General features: G+C 52.0%; 1 protein-coding gene across 1 annotated transcript in view; it reads left to right on the top strand.

The window, feature by feature from the left end:
* RPTOR (regulatory associated protein of MTOR complex 1) overlaps positions 1 to 23,850 on the top strand; it is a 157,743-nt gene that overhangs the window by 71,211 nt on the left and 62,682 nt on the right. The window contains exons 12-14 of the mRNA XM_082271304.1: positions 7,788 to 7,905; positions 10,240 to 10,380; positions 14,004 to 14,162. Coding sequence (XP_082127430.1) covers positions 7,788 to 7,905; positions 10,240 to 10,380; positions 14,004 to 14,162 — 418 coding nt within the window. The remainder of the gene's footprint in view (positions 1 to 7,787; positions 7,906 to 10,239; positions 10,381 to 14,003; positions 14,163 to 23,850) is intronic.

Raw genomic sequence — 23,850 nt, 5'->3', positions numbered from 1 at the left:
ATAGAGGTATAGGTGTAGCAGAGGTATAGTAGCGGTGTAGCAGAGGTATAGTAGCGGTGTAGTAGCAGAGGTGTAGTAGCGGTGTGGCAGAGGTGTAGTAGCGGTGTGGCAGAGGTGTAGTAGCGGTGTGGCAGAGGTGTAGTAGCGGTGTGGTAGAGGTGTAGTAGCGGTGTAGTAGAGGTATAGTAGCGATGTAGTAGTGGTGGCATCAGCCAGGTATGGTATATACATAGTTGGTCCAAGCTGGATGGATGTAACAATGTATAATACAGGCATACAGGGAATTTTTCTTGATACATTGTATCATTTTCTGTAACCGGCTTAGTGACCGCCTCACACAGATAAACTGCGACAGGACGATTGCTCTGTGGCAGATCATATCTAGAACCTGATCTGACACTTGTGGTTCTGGGGCCACTTGGCTCTTTACCCATTTGATTGGCTGTGTCCAATCACAGCTGCTCACATGTAAATGAGGAACTGCCGTTTTTCGGCTCTCCTCGCCTCACACTGTCAATGTGTGTGGCGATGAGAGCCGATCAGTGCCCACAATCAGTGCCCACAATCAGTGCCCATAGTGTTGCCAGTCAGTGCCTGCTTTTCTGTGCCGCCCGTCAGTTCCCATCAGTGCCGCCTATCAGTGCCCATCAGTACGGCATATTAGTACCTCCTCATCAGTGAAGGAGAAAAATTACAGAAAATAAGAAAAAATTTCTCTTACGTCCTCCGACAGTCGCCGCCACTTCATATTCATCACTAATGGGGTTATTGACCTTTGCTCCGCAGGAGTAGCTAGGCAACAAAATTTGTTAATATCAAAGCTTTTAGCATATCCCACCCCTAGGGGGTGGTCCCCTCAGTCAATACCTCCCTGCTTCCTGCATACCAACTCAGTTTCTAATGCCTAGCTTAGGAGTAGCTGGCTGTTCCTGTGCTGGGGCTCTCAGTCTCAGCCTCTATTCTCTTTTTGATTTTATTTTGAGTTTTTTTCTCTTTCTGTTACTTAGCTGTTATTTTTCAGCGTTAGCTTCTTCGGATGAAGATGATCATGCGGAGCTGGGTCTCGGACTGGCCACCCTGGATCCCAGGGTTCAGGGCCAGGGGCTTCCCAGCCTGCCATCGAGCATTCAGCTCAGGTTTCCCTGGCATATTGAACGACCCATCCCTGTTCGCTGCAGGGATGCTATCTGTGAGGTGGCTACCTCACTGGACGCCATTGCGGTTTCGCACCGCAGTTCCACTGCGTCCTGGCTGCGACACTCCCTGTCCTCAGTGCAGCGGTTTGGTCGCTGGAGAAGGCTCCCCACGCCATCCGGACTGGTAAGTGTAAATCTATGTGGGGACCTGTCTATTTGGGTGTCAGTCTGGGACTGTGTGACCCTGCATGTCTGTGTAAATGCTGAGCTCCCTGTCGGATTCCTGTGTGGAATAGCTGCCTGTCTGTGGGCTGCGAGGGGGGGCTCTCCCGCTCTGCTGTGTGAATGCATGAAGCAGTCTGGGCTTAGACATGCGGTGCGGCGATCGCTACTGCGGCCCGCCATTTTTTTGCGGAAATTTTATGGTGCCGGTCCTGTGTGGTATGGCGCGGCGTTTTGGCGCCAAACGCCGCCATTTTGTTGGCGATCGATCAGGCCACATGTCGGCGCCATTTTCTCTTTGCCTAAGGAATCCTCAGCCGAGCGGCCATGTTTGCGTAGCCTTGCATAGGCTACGCAATTGAATGTATTGAACGTATTGAACCGTCGCCTGATATGGCTGAAATGTTGGTCTGTTGACCAATCTTCTCGCAAGACTTTGGCTAATTTGCCCTACGCGGGATCTCGCCTTTTTGGCGAATGTTTGGATACTCTGATAAAGGGAATTTCCGGGGGTAAGAGCACTCTCTTGCCCCAATCTCACAAGCATAAGTTTGTTCGTGGTAAGAAGAATACCTCGTTTAGGCCCTCTCAAGGGTCCTTTCGTGCCTTTCGGTCGCACTATAAGGGCAAACCCTTCAAGGGCCAAGGCTCCCAGAAGAAGCCGTGGACGGGTAAGCAGAAGTCCGGCCAGTCCGGGTCCGCTGCCCGTAAAAAATACGGCCTGAAGGGACGCCCTCACCCAGTTCTGGGGTGGGGGGACGTTTGCTCGGTTTTCTTCAGCCCTGGCTGGACCGCATTCGGGACAGGTGGGTTCAGGAAATCGTTCGATCTGGATACAAGATCGAGTTTCTCTCTCGGCCGGCGAGCAGATTTTTCCCCTCAAACCTTCAGCTATCTCCGGAGCGCTTGCAGGATCTGCACCTGGCGGTGCGGGACCTGCGGGCCCAGGGAGTGGTGGTTCCGGTGCCTCATCGGGACAGATTTCAGGGGTTCTATTCCAATCTGTTCACTGTGCCCAGAAAGGAGGGCAAGGTTCGTCCGATTCTGGACTTGAAAGCTCTGAACCGCTTTGTGCGGGTTCGCAAGTTCCGCATGGAATCCCTGCGCTCGGTGGTGGCTGCCCTGGTTCCGGGGGAATTCATGGCCTCCATCGATTTGAAGGATGCGTACCTTCACATCCCCATTTTCGAGGGTCACCAGAGGTACCTTCGATTCGCCATTGCGGAGGATCATTACCAATTCGTGGCGTTACCTTTTGGTCTTGCTTCGGCTCCGCGGGTTTTCACCAAGGTGCTTGCGCCGGTTCTGGCTTTATTGAGAGCCCAGGGCATTTCTGTCCTGGGGTATCTGGACGATATCCTGATTCGGTCTGCGACCAGTCAGGGCCTGGTGAACGACCTGTCCATCACGATGCAGACTCTCCAGGAGTTCGGGTAGACGATAAATTTTCCAAAGTCAACTCTGTCCGGCGGTTCGTCTTCCCTACCTGGGGATGATCCTGGACTCTGTTCAAGCGAAGGTCTTCCTGCCGGACGACAAGCTCCGGACGCTTCAGGACGAAGTCAAGTCCCTCAGGGACAATCAGTACTCGTCCCTCCGGACGTGTATGAGGTGTCTGGGAGTGATGGTTTCGGCCTTCGAGGCGATCCCTTTTGCCCAGTTTCACACGCGGGGTCTCCAAGCGGAGATTCTGGCCGAGTGGGACGGGCGATCGCAATCTCTGGATCTGCGGTTCTCCTTGAGTCATCATACCAGAAGGGATCTTCTGTGGTGGCTCCGGTCCCCGGCGGTGTCGGGGGGCAAGTCTTTTCGCCCTTTCTCGTGGACGGTGATCACCACGGATGCCAGCCTGTCGGGCTGGGGTGGTGTTCTGGGCGTTCTGTCCGCCCAGGGAACTTGGTCGGAGGAGGAATCCTCCCTTCCGATCAACATTCTGGAATTGCACACCCCGAGACGGATCACACACATTTGGTGGTGGCCCCCTGTGTCCGGATACAGTGAGTTCCCCCTTGGGGGTGTCCGACCATGGGAGGCACCATCTATGCCCCTAATTGTGCCTTTTCCGTAACACATCCCGCACCTCTGGAGGTCCACACGGCCTCTGACTGTACGTTCTCCCTGTGGCCCCACATCAGAGTATGGGAAGCAGGACTGTTCCCGCACTACTTAAGGTATATACTACATGCTCAGTTTCAGTCTTGCACTCCCATGTGCTCCAATGTACGATTGTGTCGTGGTTTGTTCCTCCACCCTTATATTGTATTTTGGATGTTACTGTTGATATTTCTGTAACGCTTTGTACCATTCAAACTGCTGTTCAATGGTTATTTCATTCTACTGTATTTTATTTCAATAAAATGTTTTGGAAAAAAAAAAAAAACATTCTGGAATTGCGAGCGATAGCTCTCTGCCTTCTGCGTTGGACGGACAGGCTACAGGGCCGTCCGGTTCGGGTGCAGACGGACAATGCCACAGCGGTGGCCTACATCAACCACCAAGGGGGCACCAGGAGTGCCCGCGCGGCTTGGGAAGTGGCCGACATTCTGTCTTGGGCCGTGACGCACGTCCCGGCGATAACGGCAGTTCACATTCCGGGGGTGGAGAACTGGCAGGAGGATTATCTGAGTCGCCAGACCCTGGACCAGGGGGAATGGTCCCTTCACCCGGATGTCTTCCAGATGTTGTGCGCGAAGTGGGGTTCACCAGATGTGGACCTGTTCGCGTCTCGTCTAAACAACGAGGTGGAAAGGTTCGTGGCAAGGACGCGCAATCCTCGGGCAGACGCCTCAGACGCGTTAGTGGCGCCCTGGCATCAGTGTCGTCTGATGTATGCCTTTCCACCGATTCAGCTGCTGTCCAGGTTCCTTCGCAGGTTGGCCGCAGAACCGCACACGGTGATTCTGGTGGCGCCAGACTGGCCTCGCCGGTCTTGGTACGCAGACCTCGTGAATCTGGCGGTCGACGCTCCGTGGCGTCTGCCTCTTCGAGAAGATCTCCTGTCTCAAAGACCGATATTCCATCCTGCTTTACAGTCGCTGGCTTTGACAGCCTGGCTGTTGAAAGCCAGGTGTTGAAGGATAGGGGTCTCTCCCCTGAGGTCATTCCCACTTTGATCAAGGCTAGAAAAGCCTCTTCGGGGAAGATTTACTATCGTACTTGGAAGGCATATTTTGCCTGGTGTGAGTCCAGGGGGTATTCTCCTCGCTCATGTTCGGTATCGAGAGTGTTGGCTTTCCTTCAAACGGGCGTGGACCAGCGTTTGGCGCTGGCCACAATTAAGAGTCAGATTTCTGCGCTGTCCGTTCTCTTTCAACGCCCTGTGGCGTCTAATTCTTTGGTTAGCACCTTTGTTCAAGGGGTGCGACACCTGGTCCCTCCTAGGAGGGAGCCTTTGCCTCCTTGGGACTTGAACCTTGTTCTGTCCGTGTTGCAACATGCTCCTTTTGAAAAGATCAGGGAGATCTCGTTGCCTCTGTTGTCCAAGAAGGTTGCGTTTTAGGTGGCGATCACTTCGGCTCGCAGAGTGTCGGAGCTGGCAGCTTTGTCCTGCAGCTCTCCATATTTAGTGGTTCACTTGGATAAGGTGGTCTTGCGACCTAACCCGTCTTTTCTTCCGAAGAGGATCTCGGAATTTCACCTCAATGAGGACATTGTCTTGCCTTCGCTTTGCGCGGAGCCTAAGCATCCGAAGGAGGTGGCTTTGCATTCCTTGGATGTTGTTAGGGCGATCAGGGTTTACCTGTCGTCCACTAAATCTTTTCGCAAGTCGGATTCCCTATTCGTCCTTCCTGAGGGACCTCGGATGGGCATGGCGGCGTCGGCTTCTACCATCGCCAAATGGATCAGACAGACCATTGAGCAGGCCTATGCTTTGAAGGGAAAGGTTCCTCCCATACCTGTGAAGGCGCACTCTACCAGATCTCTGAGTACGTCTTGGGCCTGTCATCATCAGGCTTCTGTGGCCCAGGTGTGTAAGGCAGCGACTTGGTCGTCCGTTCACACCTTCTCCAAATTCTACAAAGTGGATGTTCAGGCATCGGCAGATGCTTCCTTTGGCCGCAAAGTTCTTAGTGCGGCAGTGCCTTAGGGTCCCTTGTTTTGGGTCCTTGGCTGTTGGGATGTCTTTATCCCTAGGTTACTTGTTTTCCTGGGTTGTTGCTCCTGTTGAGCACGTTTTTCCTGTTGCCCAGTTGGTTTTCTTACTTTGGTAAGGTTCCTTTTTCTCTGATGTGGGTATTGCGTTGCTTTAGGCGCGGCTGCGTTTTTTCCCACCCCTCATGTCTACACTGCTATGGGACGTCCCCATTAGTGAAGATTATGAAGTGGCGGCGACTGTCGGAGGACGTAAGAGAAAACTGAATTTTTGTAAAATCTTACCTGTAAAATTTCTTTCTCTGAGTCCTCCGACAGTCGCCGCCCCCGCCCCTCTTTTGGGGTTTGTTTATGTACTCTACTGCTATGCTACTGAAACTGAGTTGAGAATGCAGGAAGCAGGGAGGTATTGACTGAGGGGACCACCCCCTGGGGGTGGGATATGCTAAAAGCTTTGATATTAACAAATTTTGTTGCCTAGCTACTCCTGCGGAGAAAAGGTCAATAACCCCGTTGGTGATGAATATGAAGAGGCGGCGACTGTCGGAGGACTCAGAGAAAGGAATTTTACAGGTAAGATTTTACAAAAATTCAGTTTTTTTTCAAAATTTTCTGTCTTTTTTCTTTGTAAGAAATAAAAAACCCAGCAGTGATTAAATTCCACCAAAAGAAATCTCTATTTGTGTGAAAAAATGTCATGGATACAGTGTAGCATGACCGCGCAATTGTCATTCAAAGTGTAACAGGGCTGAAAGCTGAGAATTGGCCTGGGGGGGGTGTGGCCGGTATTGGGGAGGGGGGAGTAGTACCTGGTATTGGGGGGTGAAAGGGCCCGGTATTGGGGAGGGGGGCGGGGGGTAGTGCCTAGTATTGGGGGGGAAGTGCCCGGTATTGGGGAGGGGGGCGGGGGGGTAGTGCCTGGTATTGGGGGGAGGGGGGTGAAAGGGCTCGGTATTGAGGCGGGGGGGGAAGTGCCCGGTATTGGGGAGGGGGGGAGTGCCCGGTATGGAAGTGGTTAAATAAATATATCCTATAGTTTGTAGACGCGATAACTTTTCCACTAACCAATCAATAAACGATTATGGGGATTTGTAGCAAAATACAGATTGGAATAAGTTGAAGAAATTTGATTTTTGTACATTTTTTTTATTGGATGTTTTATAGCAGATAAATAAATATTGGGGGGGGGGGGCTCAGAATTTTCGCTCTTTTTTTGTTTATAGCACAAAAAATAAAAAATCGCAGAGGTGATCAAATACCACCAAAAGAAATCTCTGTTTGTGGGGAAAAAAGGACATCAATTGTTTTTGGGTACAGCGTCGCACGACCGCGCAATTGTATATAGGAACGCAGTGCCGAATCACAAAAAATGGCCTGGTCATGAAGGGGGGTAAATCATCTGGAGGTGAAGGGGTTACATAGTAGTTTAATCTATATTTCAGTGCAAAGTTAAAAAAAAAAAAAAAAAATTTCAGCACATCTCTCCAGTACATGTTAGCTTGAAGGAGGGGGAGGGGTGTGCCTTGTCATCATAGGCTATGGGGCTGTGTGTTTCTATTGATATACACAGTGTAGGAAGACCTAACTCTCATCCCTGCATACAGGGGTGGCCCAATAGAATGGTACAAGAGGAAGGAGACCCGGGGCAGCAGTCGTGGCGCCAGAATAAACCGGTATAAGTAAAGAAAAAATACCCGGAGTCCAGTGAAGTCCTAACTTCCTGCTGAGCTGACAACGCGCGCGCCTGCCGCACTGAACATACAGGATGTGTTGTCTGCCCTGCGGGCTGCAGTACAGGGGCACACCATATATGGAATGGAGTCATGTGACACGCAGGTGTCGTTTCCTCCTCGGTCCTCTGATGGTAGGAGGAGGTCCTGGACGATGCAGATGACAATAGACTGAGTGCAGGTGCCATGTTGGGGGTGGGGCCAGGACAGCCCTTCCTAAGTCTTCCTGCTTTAGTGCTGAAGAATGAGGACATCTTGTGGAGAGGAAGAGGTACTGCAGGGGAGAGCTCAGCATAGAGTTGGAATTTCAATACTTTGGCTCACTGACCCAGAATAAGACCAAACCGATAAAAAAAATGATCTCAACTTTCCAAGCCAATCAGCTGCGCCCATTTGGACTCGGTGCGGATCTTTGCAGCCATCACTAACCTGTACCTGAATGACATTGGATGTGCCAATCAGAACGTTTTGCTTTGCTCTTTTGTAGCAATGTTCATATTCAGACTTTGCATTGGAAGGTTGGAGCTGGTATATGGACTAGTTGATTTGTGGCAACACAGACAGTTCTTATTTCAGACATTTCTTTCCATATGTTGTGTCCCCTCAGGAGCTGGTGGTGGCGCTCAGTCATCTGGTGGTCCAATATGAGAGTAATTTCTGTACGGTGGCTCTGCAGTTCATGGAGGAGGAGAAGAACTATCATCTGCCATCTCCGGCCTCTACAGGTAGGTAGTCTCGGCCTCTACAGGTAGGTAGTCTCGGCCTCTACAGGTAGGTAGTCTCGGCCTCTACAGGTAGGTAGTCCTGGCCTCTACAGGTAGGTAGTCCTGGCCTCTACAGGTAGGTAGTCTCGGCCTCTACAGGTAGGTAGTCTCGGCCTCTACAGGTAGGTAGTCTCGGCCTCTACAGGTAGGTAGTCTCGGCCTCTACAGGTAGGTAGTCTCGGCCTCTACAGGTAGGTAGTCTCGGCCTCTACAGGTAGGTAGTCTCGGCCTCTACAGGTAGGTAGTCTCGGCCTCTACAGGTAGGTAGTCTTTAAAAACCAAAAAGTGCAGCGCTGAAATCAGTATACAATTATATAGCTGAAAAGCTCATATAAAGAAAACAAAAAAGGAGAGGGGATAATGTCCAAATGAATAGTCCCAATATTAAGTGCAGAGATGTGAATCCACGTGCAAAATAACTTTCTTCCAGTGACACCAGGGAAAAGTGTAGGAAGGGGACACCCTTGTGCTCAGGTATAACAAGCAGCTTACCGAAATTCTGTGGCTGCTCAATTTAATGAGACAGCCTCTCCCAGGCTATCCCTGGGAGCGATCCCAGACATAAACGTCCACACGCCCCCCAACGAAGCCGGCTGTTTATCCATATGCTGATCTGGAGACTTGCGGGACGCCGCGGTTAGATCCATGACCGGCACATACTACATGCCTGTTTTTGTCTTTTAAATTGTAAGTAGTTTTTTAAATAAATTTACCTATTGGTTTACGGGATTACGCTATGGGCCTCTGTTTCTTTCTACATATGGCTTTACGTTCAATGGAGTATATGAGAAGTTCCAAGTGTGCCACATATTAATGTGATCGGTTTAACAACACACCGGAAACGGCTTTCGGCTTTTGGAGTCTTTCGAAGCACCTGAGCTTGATATCGGTTGACCTACTGGTTTACTACTAGCTGGGAGAGGCTGTCTCATTAAATTGAGCAGCCACGGAATTTCGGTAAGCTGCTTGTTATACCTGAGCACAAGGGTGTCCCCTTCCTACACTTTTCCCTGGTGTCACTGGAAGAAAGTTAATTTGCACGTGGATTCACATCTCTGCACTTAATATTGGGACTATTCATTTGGACATTATCCCCTCTCCTTTTTTGTTTTCTTTATATGAGCTTTTCAGCTATATAATTGTATACTGATTTCAGCGCTGCACTTTTTGGTTTTTATTGTATTTTTTGAATCACTGTTAGTTGATTTTGTGCCAGCTGCTCACTATTGTTCTTAATCATTTGGTTTTCTGTCACATCTAGCGCGGAAATTTTTCTTCTATTTATATTACATAGGTAGATAGTCTTTGCCTCTACAGGTAGGTAGTCTCGGTAGGTAGTCTTGGCCTCTACAGGTAGGTAGTCTTGGCCTCTACAGGTAGGTAGTCTTGGCCTCTACAGGTAGGTAGTCTTGGCCTCTACAGGTAGGTAGTCTCGGCATCTACAGGTAAATAGATTTGGCCTCTACAGGTAGGTTGCCTCGGCCACTACAGGTAGGTAGTCTCGGCCTCGACAGGTAGGTAGCCTCGGCCTCGACAGGTAGGTAGCCTCGGCCTCTACAGGTAGGTAGTCTTTGACCCATACAGGTAGGTAGTCTCTGGCCTCTATAGGTAGGTAGTCTCTGGCCCATACAGGTAGGTAGTCTCTGGCCTCTATAGGTAGGTAGTCTTGGCCTCTACAGGTAGGTAGTCTCGGCCTCTACAGGTAGGTAGTCTCGGCCTCTACAGGTAGGTAGTCTCTGGCCTCTACATGTAGGTAGTCTTGGCCTCTACAGGTAGGTAGTCTTGGCCTCTATAGGTAGGTAGTCTTGGCCTCTACAGGTAGGTAGTCTTGGCCTCTACAGGTAGGTAGTCTCGGCCTCTACAGGTAGGTAGTCTCGGCCTCTACAGGTAGGTAGTCTTTGCCTCTACAGGTAGGTAGTCTCTGGCCTCTACAGGTAGGTAGTCGCTGGCCTCTACAGGTAGGTAGTCTCTGGCCCATACAGGTAGGTAGTCTCTGGCCCATACAGGTAGGTAGTCTCTGGCCCATACAGGTAGGTAGTCTCTGGCCCATACAGGTAGGAAGTCTCTGGCCCATACAGGTAGGTAGTCTCTGGCCCATACAGGTAGGTAGTCTCTGGCCCATACAGGTAGGTAGTCTCTGGCCCATACAGGAAGATAGTCTCTGGTCTCTACAGGTAGGTAGTCTTGGCCTCTACAGGTAGGTAGTCTCGGTAGTTTGGCTGCTTGTGATCTGTTCTACAAGATCCTGTATGACCTCCATTGTAGCGTAGAACTTACCCACTTCTACCATTTCAGAGGCCGGCAGCCTGACGCCAGTGCGGGAATCTCCCAGCACCCCTCGCCTGCGATCTGTCAGTTCCTACGGCAACATCCGAGCAGTCTCCACACCGCGAAACCTCAACAAGTCTCTGCAGAACCTCAGCCTGAGCGAAGAGGGTAAGAAGAGATTCACTACGCCACGCCCACTCCTCCGCTGTGCCCGCCCACTCCTCCGCTGTGCCCGCCCGCTCCTCTGCTACGCCCGCCCGCTCCTCTGCTACGCCCGCCCGCTCCTCTGCTACGCCCGCCCGCTCCTCTGCTACGCCCGCCCGCTCCTCTGCTACGCCCGCCCGCTCCTCTGCTACGCCCGCCCGCTCCTCTGCTACGCCCGCCCGCTCCTCTGCTACACCCGCCCACTCCTCTGCTACACCCGCCCACTTCTCCGCTACGTCCGCCCACTCCTCCTCTGCCCAGGTCAGGCAATCAGTAGGGGATGAGGTCAGGCGATCAGTGGGGGTGAAGTCTGGTGATCAGTAGGGGATGAGGTCAGATGATCAGTAGGGGATGAGGTCAGGCGATCATTAGGGGTGAGGTCAGGCGATCAGTAGGGGGTGAGGTCAGGCGATCAGTAGGGGGTGAGGTCAGGCGATCAGTAGGGGGTGAGGTCAGGCGATCAGTAGGGGGTGAGGTCAGGCGATCAGTAGGGGTGAGGTCAGGCGATTAGGTCAGGCGATCAGTAGAGGTGAGGTCAGGCGATCAGTAGAGGTGAGGTCAGGCGATCAGTAGGGGATGAGGTCAGGTGATCAGTAGGGGATGAGGTCAGGCGATCAGTAGGGGGTGAGGTCAGGCGATCAGTAGGGGGTGAGGTCAGGCGATCAGTAGGGGGTGAGGTCAGGTGATCAGTAGGGGATGAGGTCAGGCGATCAGTAGGGGGTGAGGTCAGGTGATCAGTGGGGGATGAGGTCAGGTGATCAGTGGGGGGTGAGGTCAGGCGATCAGTAGGGGGTGAGGTCAGGCGATTAGTGGGGGTGAGGTCAGGCGATCAGTAGAGGTGAGGTCAGGCGATCAGTAGGGGGTGAGGTCAGGCGATCAGTAGGGGGTGAGGTCAGGCGATCAGTAGGGGGTGAGGTCAGGCGATCAGTAGGGGGTGAGGTCAGGCGATCAGTAGGGGATGAGGTCAGGCGATCAGTAGGGGGTGAGGTCAGGTGATCAGTGGGGGATGAGGTCAGGTGATCAGTGGGGGGTGAGGTCAGGCGATCAGTAGGGGGTGAGGTCAGGCGATTAGTGGGGGTGAGGTCAGGCGATCAGTAGAGGTGAGGTCAGGCGATCAGTAGGGGGTGAGGTCAGGCGATCAGTAGGGGGTGAGGTCAGGCTTTGTACATGGGGGGGATAGTCGTGCTTTGTACATGGGGGAGGGGACAGTCGTGCTTTGTACATGGGGAGGGGACAGTCGTGCTTTGTACATGGGGGAGGGGACAGTCATGCTTTGTACATGGGGGAGGGGACAGTTGTGCTTTGTACATGGGGGAGGGGACAGTCGTGATTTGTACATGGGGGAGGGGACAGTTGTGCTTTGTACATGGGGGAGGGGACAGTCGTGCTTTGTACATGGGGGAGGGGACAGTTGTGCTTTGTACATGGGGGAGGGGACAGTCATGCTTTGTACATGGGGGAGGGGACAGTTGTGCTTTGTACATGGGGGAGGGGACAGTCGTGCTTTGTACATGGGGGAGGGGACAGTTGTGCTGGAACAGAAAAGGGTCTCCAACAAACTGTTACAAGGTTGGAAGAGCACAATTCAGTTGTCTCCAATGTCTTTGTATGATGGAGGATGTGACGGGAGTCACTTTGGTTGGGGGGCTGTGGAACCCAGCTTACCTTAGAGAGGTTGGGAAATCCCTGTCTCCGCCCCCTAGGCCCCTCCTATGTGTAAGTCACCCTGTGTATATTAGGGGCTCAGGGTGGCCAAGGAAATGATGGACTTCATGGACACTGAATGTGGTTTGGATTACTCACCTGGGACAATAATATTTCTGAACAATGTCCCTCAGGAAATATGAAGATGAACAATTTGACTTTTCAGATTATTGCAGGAGTGTCTCATAGACCCTTGCTAGTGAGGCGGGGGTGGGGTTAGATAGTGAGGGAGGTGGGGCTAGATAGTGAAGCGGGGGTGGGGTTTGTTATTATTATGTACCTGTGTTCCTTTGTTCTATTGTTGTTCTGTCTGCCTTAAAGATGAACTTATTATGGGATGTATATGTGGATTAGCTTCTAGAGGGGAGGGGGGATTTCTCCAGCAGCCCTTCCTAAAGACTGTCTACTGTTGGAAAGTTGAATATACAGCTGTGTGTCGTGTTACGGAATGTAGTTCCCCGCCCAGTGTGTCATTATGCAGGGAGGGGGAGGGGGGATTGTCCCCTGAGTGTATATCTGTTTGTGCCTGTGTTATAATAAAGAGTGAGTTGCTGTCAGACTCATACAAGCTAAGTTTTCGGCTATCTTTGTATGGGGGGGCGGCTGGAATCTCTATGTCCAGACTGGAGGAAGCCGTATACTGACGGAAACCCACAAACACGGTGTGGGGCGGCAATTCCGTTACAGAGGTTACCAGGACCCTGAACCCCATCATTTGGGGGGGGGGGAGGTCCACAAACAATTTGCCATATAGTGAAACCAGACAAGATAATGACTTTTCCCACTTGATTTGTTGCTCTTATTTCCAGCCTTGACTGCTGTGATCTCCGTGTGGGGGGAGGGGTGGCGCATCCTGTAACTCACACAATTCTGATTTTAATTTGACACTCTAAGCTGTTATGTTGTGTAGGTGACGCTCTTTATATCAGTCTGGGCGGGGGGTAGGTGGTGCTCTTTATATCAGTCTGGGGGGCGGGGGGTAGGTTGCGCTCTTTATACAAGTCTGTGCGGGGGGTAAGTGGCGCTCTTTATATCAGTCTGGGGGGTCTAGGTTGCGCTCTTTATATCAGTCTGGGGGGGGTAGGTTTCACTCTTTATATCAGTCTGGGGGGGTAGGTCCTGCCCTTTATATCAGTCTGGGGGTGATGGGTAGATGACGCTCTTTATATCAGTCTGTGGGGGATGGGTAGGTGGCGCTCTTTATATCAGTCTGGGGGGGGGGGGGGGTCGGGGTTTATATCAGTCTGGGTTTGATTGGTAGGTGGCACCCTTTATATCAGTCTGGGGGGGGGGGGGGGGGTCGGGGTTTATATCAGTCTGGGTTTGATTGGTAGGTGGCACCCTTTATATCAGTCTAAGGGGGGGGGTGGGTAGATGGTGCTCTTTATATCAGTGTGGGGGTGGAGGAGGGGGTAGGTGGCGCTCTTTATATCAGTCTGGGGATGGAGGAGGGGGTAGGTGGCGCTCTTTATATCAGGGTGGGCTCTGCGGTGGGATCTGAGATGGGCTCTGCGTTGGGATCTGAGATGGGCTCTGCGTTGGGATCTGAGGTGGGATCTGCGGTGGGCTCTGCGTTGGGATCTGAGGTGGGCTCTGCGTTGGGATCTGAGATGGGATCTGTGGTCGGATCTGGGATGGGATCTGTGGTGGGATGAGGTAGGCTCTGTGATAGGATCTGAGGTGGGATCTGCGTTGGGATCTGTGGTCGGATCTGCGGTGGGCTCTGAGATGGGATCTGTGGTCGGATCTGAGATGGGATCTGTGGTGGGCTCTGAGATGGGATCTGTGGTGGGATCCTCGCCTCCCATGATCTCTGGTCATAAAATGGTTACAAACCATCCAGTGATATATGTAATGACTTGTGATATTTTGTTTTCCTCCAGGAGGGGGCGGTGTGGCGTTCTCCCCGGGGAATCTCAGCACCAGCAGCAGTGCCAGCAGCACCCTGGGCAGCCCAGACAATGAGGAATACATTCTGTCCTTCGAGACCATCGACAAGATGAGACGGGTCAGCTCCTACTCCTCGCTCAACTCTCTGATAGGTGAGAATCCCTCATGTGTGTTCAGATCACCGGGGGGGGGGGGGTGTCTCCAAAATGTGGAAGCAGTCTCTGGGGGTCTCCTGTAACGTGGAAGCAGTCTCTGGCAGTCTCCTGTAACGTGGAAGCAGTCTCTGGCAGTCTCCTGTAACGTGGAAGCAGTCTCTGGCAGTCTCCTGTAACGTGGAAGCAGTCTCTGGCGGTCTCCTGTAATGTGGAAGAAGTCTCTGGCGGTCTCCTGTAACGTGGAAGCAGTCTCTGGCGGTCTCCTGTAACGTGGAAGCAGTCTCTGGCGGTCTCCTGTAACGTGGAAGCAGTCTCTGGCGGTCTCCTGTAACGTGGAAGCAGTCTCTGACAGTCTCCTGTAACGTGGAAGCAGTCTCTGGCGGTCTCCTGTAACGTGGAAGCAGTCTCTGGCGGTCTCCTGTAATGTGGAAGCAGTCTCTGGCGGTCTCCTGTAACGTGGAAGCAGTCTCTGGCGGTCTCCTGTAACGTGGAAGCAGTCTCTGGCGGTCTCCTGTAACGTGGAAGCAGTCTCTGGCGGTCTCCTGTAACGTGGAAGCAGTCTCTGGCGGTCTCCTGTAACGTGGAAGCAGTCTCTGGCGGTCTCCTGTAATGTGGAAGCAGTCTCTGGGGGTCTCCTGTAACGTGGATGCAGTCTCTGGCGGTCTCCTGTAATGTGGAAGCAGTCTCTGGGGGTCTCCTGTAACGTGGAAGCGGTCTCTGGCGGTCTCCTGTAATGTGGAAGCAGTCTCTGGCGGTCTCCTGTAACGTGGAAGCAGTCTCTGGCGGTCTCCTGTAACGTGGAAGCAGTCTCTGGGGGTCTCCTGTAACGTGGAAGCAGTCTCTGGGGGTCTCCTGTAACGTGGAAGCAGTCTCTGGCGGTCTCCTGTAACGTGGAAGCAGTCTCTGGCGGTCTCCTGTAACGTGGAAGCAGTCTCTGGCGGTCTCCTGTAACGTGGAAGCAGTCTCTGGCGGTCTCCTGTAACGTGGAAGCAGTCTCTGGCAGTCTCCTGTAACGTGGAAGCAGTCTCTGGCGGTCTCTTGTAACGTGGAAGCAGTCTCTGGCGGTCTCTTGTAACGTGGAAGCAGTCTCTGGCGGTCTCCTGTAACGTGGAAGCAGTCTCTGGCGGTCTCCTGTAACGTGGATGCAGTCTCTGGCGGTCTCCTGTAACGTGGAAGCAGTCTCTGGGGGTCTCCTGTAACGTGGAAGCAGTCTCTGGCGGTCTCCTGTAACGTGGAAGCAGTCTCTGGCGGTCTCCTGTAACGTGGAAGCAGTCTCTGGCGGTCTCCTGTAACGTGGAAGCAGTCTCTGGCGGTCTCCTGTAACGTGGAAGCAGTCTCTGGCGGTCTCCTGTAACGTGGAAGCAGTCTCTGGCAGTCTCCTGTAACGTGGAAGCAGTCTCTGGCGGTCTCTTGTAACGTGGAAGCAGTCTCTGGCGGTCTCCTGTAACGTGGAAGCAGTCTCTGGCGGTCTCCTGTAACGTGGATGCAGTCTCTGGCGGTCTCCTGTAACGTGGAAGCAGTCTCTGGGGGTCTCCTGTAACGTGGAAGCAGTCTCTGGCGGTCTCCTGTAACGTGGAAGCAGTCTCTGGCGGTCTCCTGTAACGTGGAAGCAGTCTCTGGCGGTCTCCTGTAACGTGGATGCAGTCTCTGGCGGTCTCCTGTAACGTGGAAGCAGTCTCTGGGGGTCTCCTGTAACGTGGAAGCAGTCTCTGGCGGTCTCCTGTAACGTGGAAGCAGTCTCTGGCGGTCTCCTGTAACGTGGATGCAGTCTCTGGCGGTCTCCTGTAACGTGGAAGCGGTCTCTGGCGGTCTCCTGTAACGTGGAAGCAGTCTCTGGGGGTCTCCTGTAACGTGGAAGCAGTCTCTGGGGGTCTCCTGTAACGTGGAAGCAGTCTCTGGGGGTCTCCTGTAACGTGGATGCAGTCTCTGGGGGTCTCCTGTAACGTGGAAGCAGTCTCTGGCGGTCTCCTGTAACGTGGATGCAGTCTCTGGCGGTCTCCTGTAACGTGGAAGCAGTCTCTGGCGGTCTCCTGTAACGTGGAAGCAGTCTCTGGCGGTCTCCTGTAACGATGGGACAGTCGGTGGTATTTCGGCATCATTCGGGTTTTGTGATGAAGACACATGGCGGGGGATGGGTTGTGCTGGCCACCAGCAGGCTGAAGATGTGGGTGGGGTCAGGATTAGTCTTCAGATGTGGGAGGTTCTCTTTGTCTTCTTTCTAATTGGTTCAGATCTCAGTGAGTGAGGTGCGAACAGTCCCGACGCGTTTCTGTGCAGATATTTTGCCGGTCTTCTGAGAATTGTCAGGCCGCACTCCCACGCCTTTACATAAAATCGCACCGACAGGAATCCCCCCCCCATCTTGGGATTCCCCTCCTGTCTCCCCTCCCCCCTGAGGATTTGAGTGACATGTGCGGCTGATCACGCTCCCTCCCCCGCACCTCCATCCTTCACCGCTTCTCATCTTCATCTTCTCATCCCACCTCTTCAATGTGACCTTTCCTCACTCCGGGCTCTCCTCCCCTCCCCCCCCAGCCCCAGTTACTCTGTCATTCCCCCCTCCCCCCGCCTCCTTTGATCTGGGTTTGCTGGCGTCTCCGAGTCCTCCGGGGTTCCTGGTGATCATTAGCAGCGGCCGCCTCTACAAATCGCACAGATTGAGGGAGAAACGGCTTCACTGAGAGCTCCGGAGCGACACTGCGCCAATTACAGGTCTGACTGGAGAGTGTTCAAGGACAGACACCGTCCCTGGGCCTTCCAGGACAGACACCGTCCCTGGGCCTTCCAGGACAGACACCGTCCCTGGGCCTTCCAGGACAGACACCGTCCCTGGGCCTTCCAGGACAGACACCGTCCCTGGGCCTTCCAGGACAGACACCGTCCCTGGGCCTTCCAGGACAGACACCGTCCCTGGGCCTTCCAGGACAAACACCGTCCCTGGGCCTTCCAGGACAGACACCGTCCCTGGGCCTTCCAGGACAGACACCGTCCCTGGGCCTTCCAGGACAGACACCGTCCCTGGGCCTTCCAGGACAGACACCGTCCCTGGGCCTTCCAGGACAGACACCGTCCCTGGGCCTTCCAGGACAGACACCGTCCCTGGGCCTTCCAGGACAGACACCGTCCCCGGGCCTTCCAGGACAAACACCGTCCCCGGGCCTTCCAGGACAAACACCGTCCCCGGGCCTTCCAGGACAGACCCCACCGTCGCCGGTCCCTCCAGGACAGACCCCACCGTCGCCGGTCCTTCCAGGACAGACCCCACCGTCGCCGGTCCTTCCAGGACAGACCCCACCGTCGCCGGTCCTTCCAGGACAGACCCCACCGTCGCCGGTCCTTCCAGGACAGACCCCACCGTCGCCGGTCCTTCCAGGACAAACACCGTCCCCGGTCCTTCCAGGACAGACCCCACCGTCGCCGGTCCTTCCAGGACAGACCCCACCGTCGCCGGTCCTTCCAGGACAGCCTCCACCGTCGCCGGTCCTTCCAGGACAGCCTCCACCGTCGCCGGTCCTTCCAGGACAGACCCCACCGTCGCCGGTCCTTCCAGGACAGACCCCACCGTCGCCGGTCCTTCCAGGACAGACCCCACCGTCGCCGGTCCTTCCAGGACAGACCCCACCGTCGCCGGTCCTTCCAGGACAGACCCCACCGTCGCCGGTCCTTCCAGGACAGACCCCACCGTCGCCGGTCCTTCCAGGACAGACAAACACCGTCGCCGGGCCTTCCAGGACAGACAAACACCGTCGCCGGGCCTTCCAGGACAAACACCGTCCTCGGGCCTTCCAGGACAAACACCGTCCCCGGTCCTTCCAGGACAGACCCCCACCGTCGCCGGTCCTTCCTGGACAGACACCGTCCCCGGGCCTTCCAGGACAAACACCGTCCCCGGGCCTTCCAGGACAGACACCGTCCCCGGGCCTTCCAGGACAGACACCGTCCCCGGTCCTTCCAGGACAGACACCGTCCCCGGTCCTTCCAGGACAGACACCGTCCCCGGTCCTTCCAGGACAGACACCGTCCCCGGGCCTTCCAGGACAAACACCGTCCCCGGTCCTTCCAGGACAGACCCCACCGTCGCCGGTCCTTCCAGGACAGACCCCACCGTCGAAGAAAGCCATAAGAAGTCCTGTTTGCAGTTTGGGAGGAGCCATGTGGGGGGAGGAGCTCTGCTCAGAGGAGACCAAAATTCAACTTTTTGGCCTAAAAGCAAAACGCTATGTGTGGGGGAAAACTAACACTGCCCATCCCCCTGAACACACCATCCCCACTGTGAAACATGGTGGTGGCAGCATCATGGTGTGGGGATGTTTTTTTCAGCAGGGACAGGGAAGCTGCTCAGAGTTGATGGGAAGATGGATGGAGCCAAATACAGGACAATCTTAGAAGAAAACCTGTTAGAGTCCACTGAGTTTTATCGAGTCCAAAGTCAGCTCCGCCCTCTAGCAGGAAATTCTAGAGCTCTTCATGCTTCCCTCTGCTGACCAGCTTTATGGAGATGCTGATTTAATTTTCCAGCAGGACTTGGCACCGCCCACACTGCCAAATCTACCAATACCTGGTCACATTATCATGTTATCACTGTGCTTGATTGGCCAGCAAACTGGCCTGACCTAAATCCCATAGAGAATCTGTGGGGGATTGTCAAGAGGAAGATGAGAGACACCAGACCCAACAATGCAGAGGAGGTGAAGGCCGCTGTCAAAGCAACCTGGGCTTCCATAACACCTCAGCAGTGCCACAGGCTGCCACCATGCCACGCCCCCATGCCACGCCCCATTGATGCAGTAAATCATAAAAAAAGGAGCCCCCACCAATTACTGAGTGCATCCTATACTGTACATGGACAGACTTCTCCTCCTATACTGTACATGGACAGACTTCTCCTCCTATACTGTACATGGACAGACTTCTCCCCCTATACTGTACATGGACAGACTTCTCATCCTATACTGTACATGGACAGACTTCTCCCCCTATACTGTACATGGACAGACTTCTCCCCCTATACTGTACATGGACAGACTTCTCCTATACTGTACATGGACAGACTTCTCATCCTATACTGTACATGGACAGACTTCTCATCCTATACTGTACATGGACAGACTTCTCCTATACTGTACATGGACAGACTTCTCCCCCTATACTGTACATGGACAGACTTCTCCTCCTATACTGTACATGGACAGACTTCTCCCCCTATACTGTACATGGACAGACTTCTCATCCTATACTGTACATGGACAGACTTCTCCCCCTATACTGTACATGGACAGACTTCTCCCCCTATACTGTACATGGACAGACTTCTCCTATACTGTACATGGACAGACTTCTCCCCCTATACTGTACATGGACAGACTTCTCATCCTATACTGTACATGGACAGACTTCTCATCCTATACTGTACATGGACAGACTTCTCCTATACTGTACATGGACAGACTTCTCCCCCTATACTGTACATGGACAGACTTCTCCTCCTATACTGTACATGGACAGACTCCTATACTGTACATGGACAGACTTCTCCCCTATACTGTACATGGACAGACTCCTATACTGTACATGGACAGACTTCTCCCCTATACTGTACATGGACAGACTTCTCCCCCTATACTGTACATGGACAGACTTCTCCTATACTGTACATGGACAGACTTCTCCTCCTATACTGTACATGGACAGACTTCTCCCCTATACTGTACATGGACAGACTTCTCCTATACTGTACATGGACAGACTTCCCCTATACTGTACATGGACAGACTTCTCCTATACTGTACATGGACAGACTTCTCATCCTATACTGTACATGGACAGAATTCTCCTCCTATACTGTACATGGACAGACTTCTCCTCCTATACTGTACATGGACAGACTTCTCCTCCTATACTGTACATGGACAGACTTCTCCCATCCTATACTGTACATGGACAGACTTCTCCTATACTGTACATGGACAGACTTCTCCCCCTATACTGTACATGGACAGACTTCTATACTGTACATGGACAGACTTCTCCCCCTATACTGTACATGGACAGACTTCTCCTCCTATACTGTACATGGACAGACTTCTCCCCCTATACTGTACATGGACAGACTTCTCCCCCTATACTGTACATGGACAGACTTCTCCTCCTATACTGTACATGGACAGACTTCTCCCCCTATACTGTACATGGACAGACTTCTCCCCCTATACTGTACATGGACAGACTTCTCCTCCTATACTGTACATGGACAGACTTCTCCCCCTATACTGTACATGGACAGACTTCTCCTCCTATACTGTACATGGACAGACTTCTCCTCCTATACTGTACATGGACAGACTTCTCATCCTATACTGTACATGGACAGACTTCTCCTCCTATACTGTACATGGACAGACTTCTCCTCCTATACTGTACATGGACAGACTTCTATACTGTACATGGACAGACTTCTCCCCCTATACTGTACATGGACAGACTTCTCCTCCTATACTGTACATGGACAGACTTCTCCTCCTATACTGTACATGGACAGACTTCTCCCCCTATACTGTACATGGACAGACTTCTCCTCCTATACTGTACATGGACAGACTTCTCCCCCTATACTGTACATGGACAGACTTCTCCTCCTATACTGTACATGGACAGACTTCTCCCCCTATACTGTACATGGACAGACTTCTCCCCCTATACTGTACATGGACAGACTTCTCCTATACTGTACATGGACAGACTTCTCCTCCTATACTGTACATGGACAGACTTCTCCTCCTATACTGTACATGGACAGACTTCTCATCCTATACTGTACATGGACAGACTTCTCCTATACTGTACATGGACAGACTTCTCCTCCTATACTGTACATGGACAGACTTCTCCTCCTATACTGTACATGGACAGACTTCTCCTCCTATACTGTACATGGACAGACTTCTCCCCCTATACTGTACATGGACAGACTTCTCCTCCTATACTGTACATGGACAGACTTCTCCCCCTATACTGTACATGGACAGACTTCTCCTCCTATACTGTACATGGACAGACTTCTCCTCCTATACTGTACATGGACAGACTTCTCCCCCTATACTGTACATGGACAGACTTCTCCTCCTATACTGTACATGGACAGACTTCTCCCCCTATACTGTACATGGACAGACTTCTCCTATACTGTACATGGACAGACTTCTCCTCCTATACTGTACATGGACAGACTTCTCCTCCTATACTGTACATGGACAGACTTCTCCTCCTATACTGTACATGGACAGACTTCTCCTCCTATACTGTACATGGACAGACTTCTCCTCCTATACTGTACATGGACAGACTTCTCCCCCTATACTGTACATGGACAGACTTCTCCCCCTATACTGTACATGGACAGACTTCTCCTATACTGTACATGGACAGACTTCTCCTATACTGTACATGGACAGACTTCTCCTATACTGTACATGGACAGACTTCTCCTCCTATACTGTACATGGACAGACTTCTATACTGTACATGGACAGACTTCTCCTCCTATACTGTACATGGACAGACTTCTCCCCCTATACTGTACATGGACAGACTTCTCATCCTATACTGTACATGGACAGACTTCTCCTCCTATACTGTACATGGACAGACTTCTCCCCCTATACTGTACATGGACAGACTTCTCCTATACTGTACATGGACAGACTTCTCCCCCTATACTGTACATGGACAGACTTCTCATCCTATACTGTACATGGACAGACTTCTCCTATACTGTACATGGACAGACTCCTCCTATACTGTACATGGACAGACTTCTCCCCCTATACTGTACATGGACAGACTTCTTCTCCTATACTGTACATGGACAGACTTCTCATCCTATACTGTACATGGACAGACTTCTCCCCCTATACTGTACATGGACAGACTTCTCCCCCTATACTGTACATGGACAGACTTCTCCTATACTGTACATGGACAGACTTCTCCTCCTATACTGTACATGGACAGACTTCTCATCCTATACTGTACATGGACAGACTTCTCCTCCTATACTGTACATGGACAGACTTCTCCTCCTATACTGTACATGGACAGACTTCTCCTCCTATACTGTACATGGACAGACTTCCCATCCTATACTGTACATGGACAGACTTCTCCTCCTATACTGTACATGGACAGACTTCTCCCATCCTATACTGTACATGGACAGACTTCCCATCCTATACTGTACATGGACAGACTTCTCCTCCTATACTGTACATGGACAGACTTCTCCCCCTATACTGTACATGGACAGACTTCTCCTCCTATACTGTACATGGACAGACTTCTCCCCCTATACTGTACATGGACAGACTTCCCATCCTATACTGTACATGGACAGACTTCTCCTCCTATACTGTACATGGACAGACTTCTCCCCCTATACTGTACATGGACAGACTTCTCCCCCTATACTGTACATGGACAGACTTCTCATCCTATACTGTACATGGACAGACTTCTCCTCCTATACTGTACATGGACAGACTTCTATACTGTACATGGACAGACTTCTCCTCCTATACTGTACATGGACAGACTTCTCCCCCTATACTGTACATGGACAGACTTCTCCTCCTATACTGTACATGGACAGACTTCTCCTCCTATACTGTACATGGACAGACTTCTCCTCCTATACTGTACATGGACAGACTTCTCCCCCTATACTGTACATGGACAGACTTCTCCCCCTATACTGTACATGGACAGACTTCTCCCCCTATACTGTACATGGACAGACTTCTCCTCCTATACTGTACATGGACAGACTTTTCCTATACTGTACATGGACAGACTTCTCCCCCTATACTGTACATGGACAGACTTCTCCCCCTATACTGTACATGGACAGACTTCTCCCCCTATACTGTACATGGACAGACTTCTCCTCCTATACTGTACATGGACAGACTTCTCCTATACTGTACATGGACAGACTTCTCACTAAGATAACATTTCTCTATTATAAACCCTTTTATTGGTCTTCTGTAATATTCTAATTTTCTGAGATGGTGAATGTTGGGGTGTCACTCGCTGGAAGCCACAATCATCAAATGCTGGAAATCTCTCACTCTGTGTGACATCTATAGAAAATATAGGAGATTATCTTTCTGAATTACTGAAATAAATTCACTTTTGATGATATTCTAATTTTATGAGATTGTCCTGTATATACCCCCTCCCCCCTACTGTATATACCCCCTCCCCCCTCCTGTATATACCTATCCCCCCCTCCTGCATATACCCCTCCCCCTCTCCTGTATAATGTACATTACGGCATATGAAGCGATCTGTCATATAATGACTTTGAATGAGGATCTTGTCCCATGTGTCGCCCTCTATTGGCGCTTATTGGGGATCACCCGTTACATCTTTGTGTCTGTGCTGCCGGTATAAACCAAACCGTCCTGATGTCATAGTGAGAGATCCCCGAGAGGGATGGAAGATGTTTACTATTTTATTTATTACAGACCAACCCCAGACACGCCCCCCCCCCCCCCGTGTCCCCATTGTAGAGTTTTATCTTTAATTCCTGTCCTAATGAGAGGGATCCACAGGGACAGGAAATGAGTGTAAATTTCCCCTATGGGGTCACAGAGCACAATATAAACCTGACAGATGTATGAAATGGTTT

Source organism: Pelophylax lessonae, assembly GCF_965119305.1.
Source record: "Pelophylax lessonae genome assembly, chromosome: 11".
Lineage (NCBI taxonomy): Eukaryota > Metazoa > Chordata > Amphibia > Anura > Ranidae > Pelophylax > Pelophylax lessonae.
This window is presented reverse-complemented; position numbering and strand designations above follow the sequence as displayed.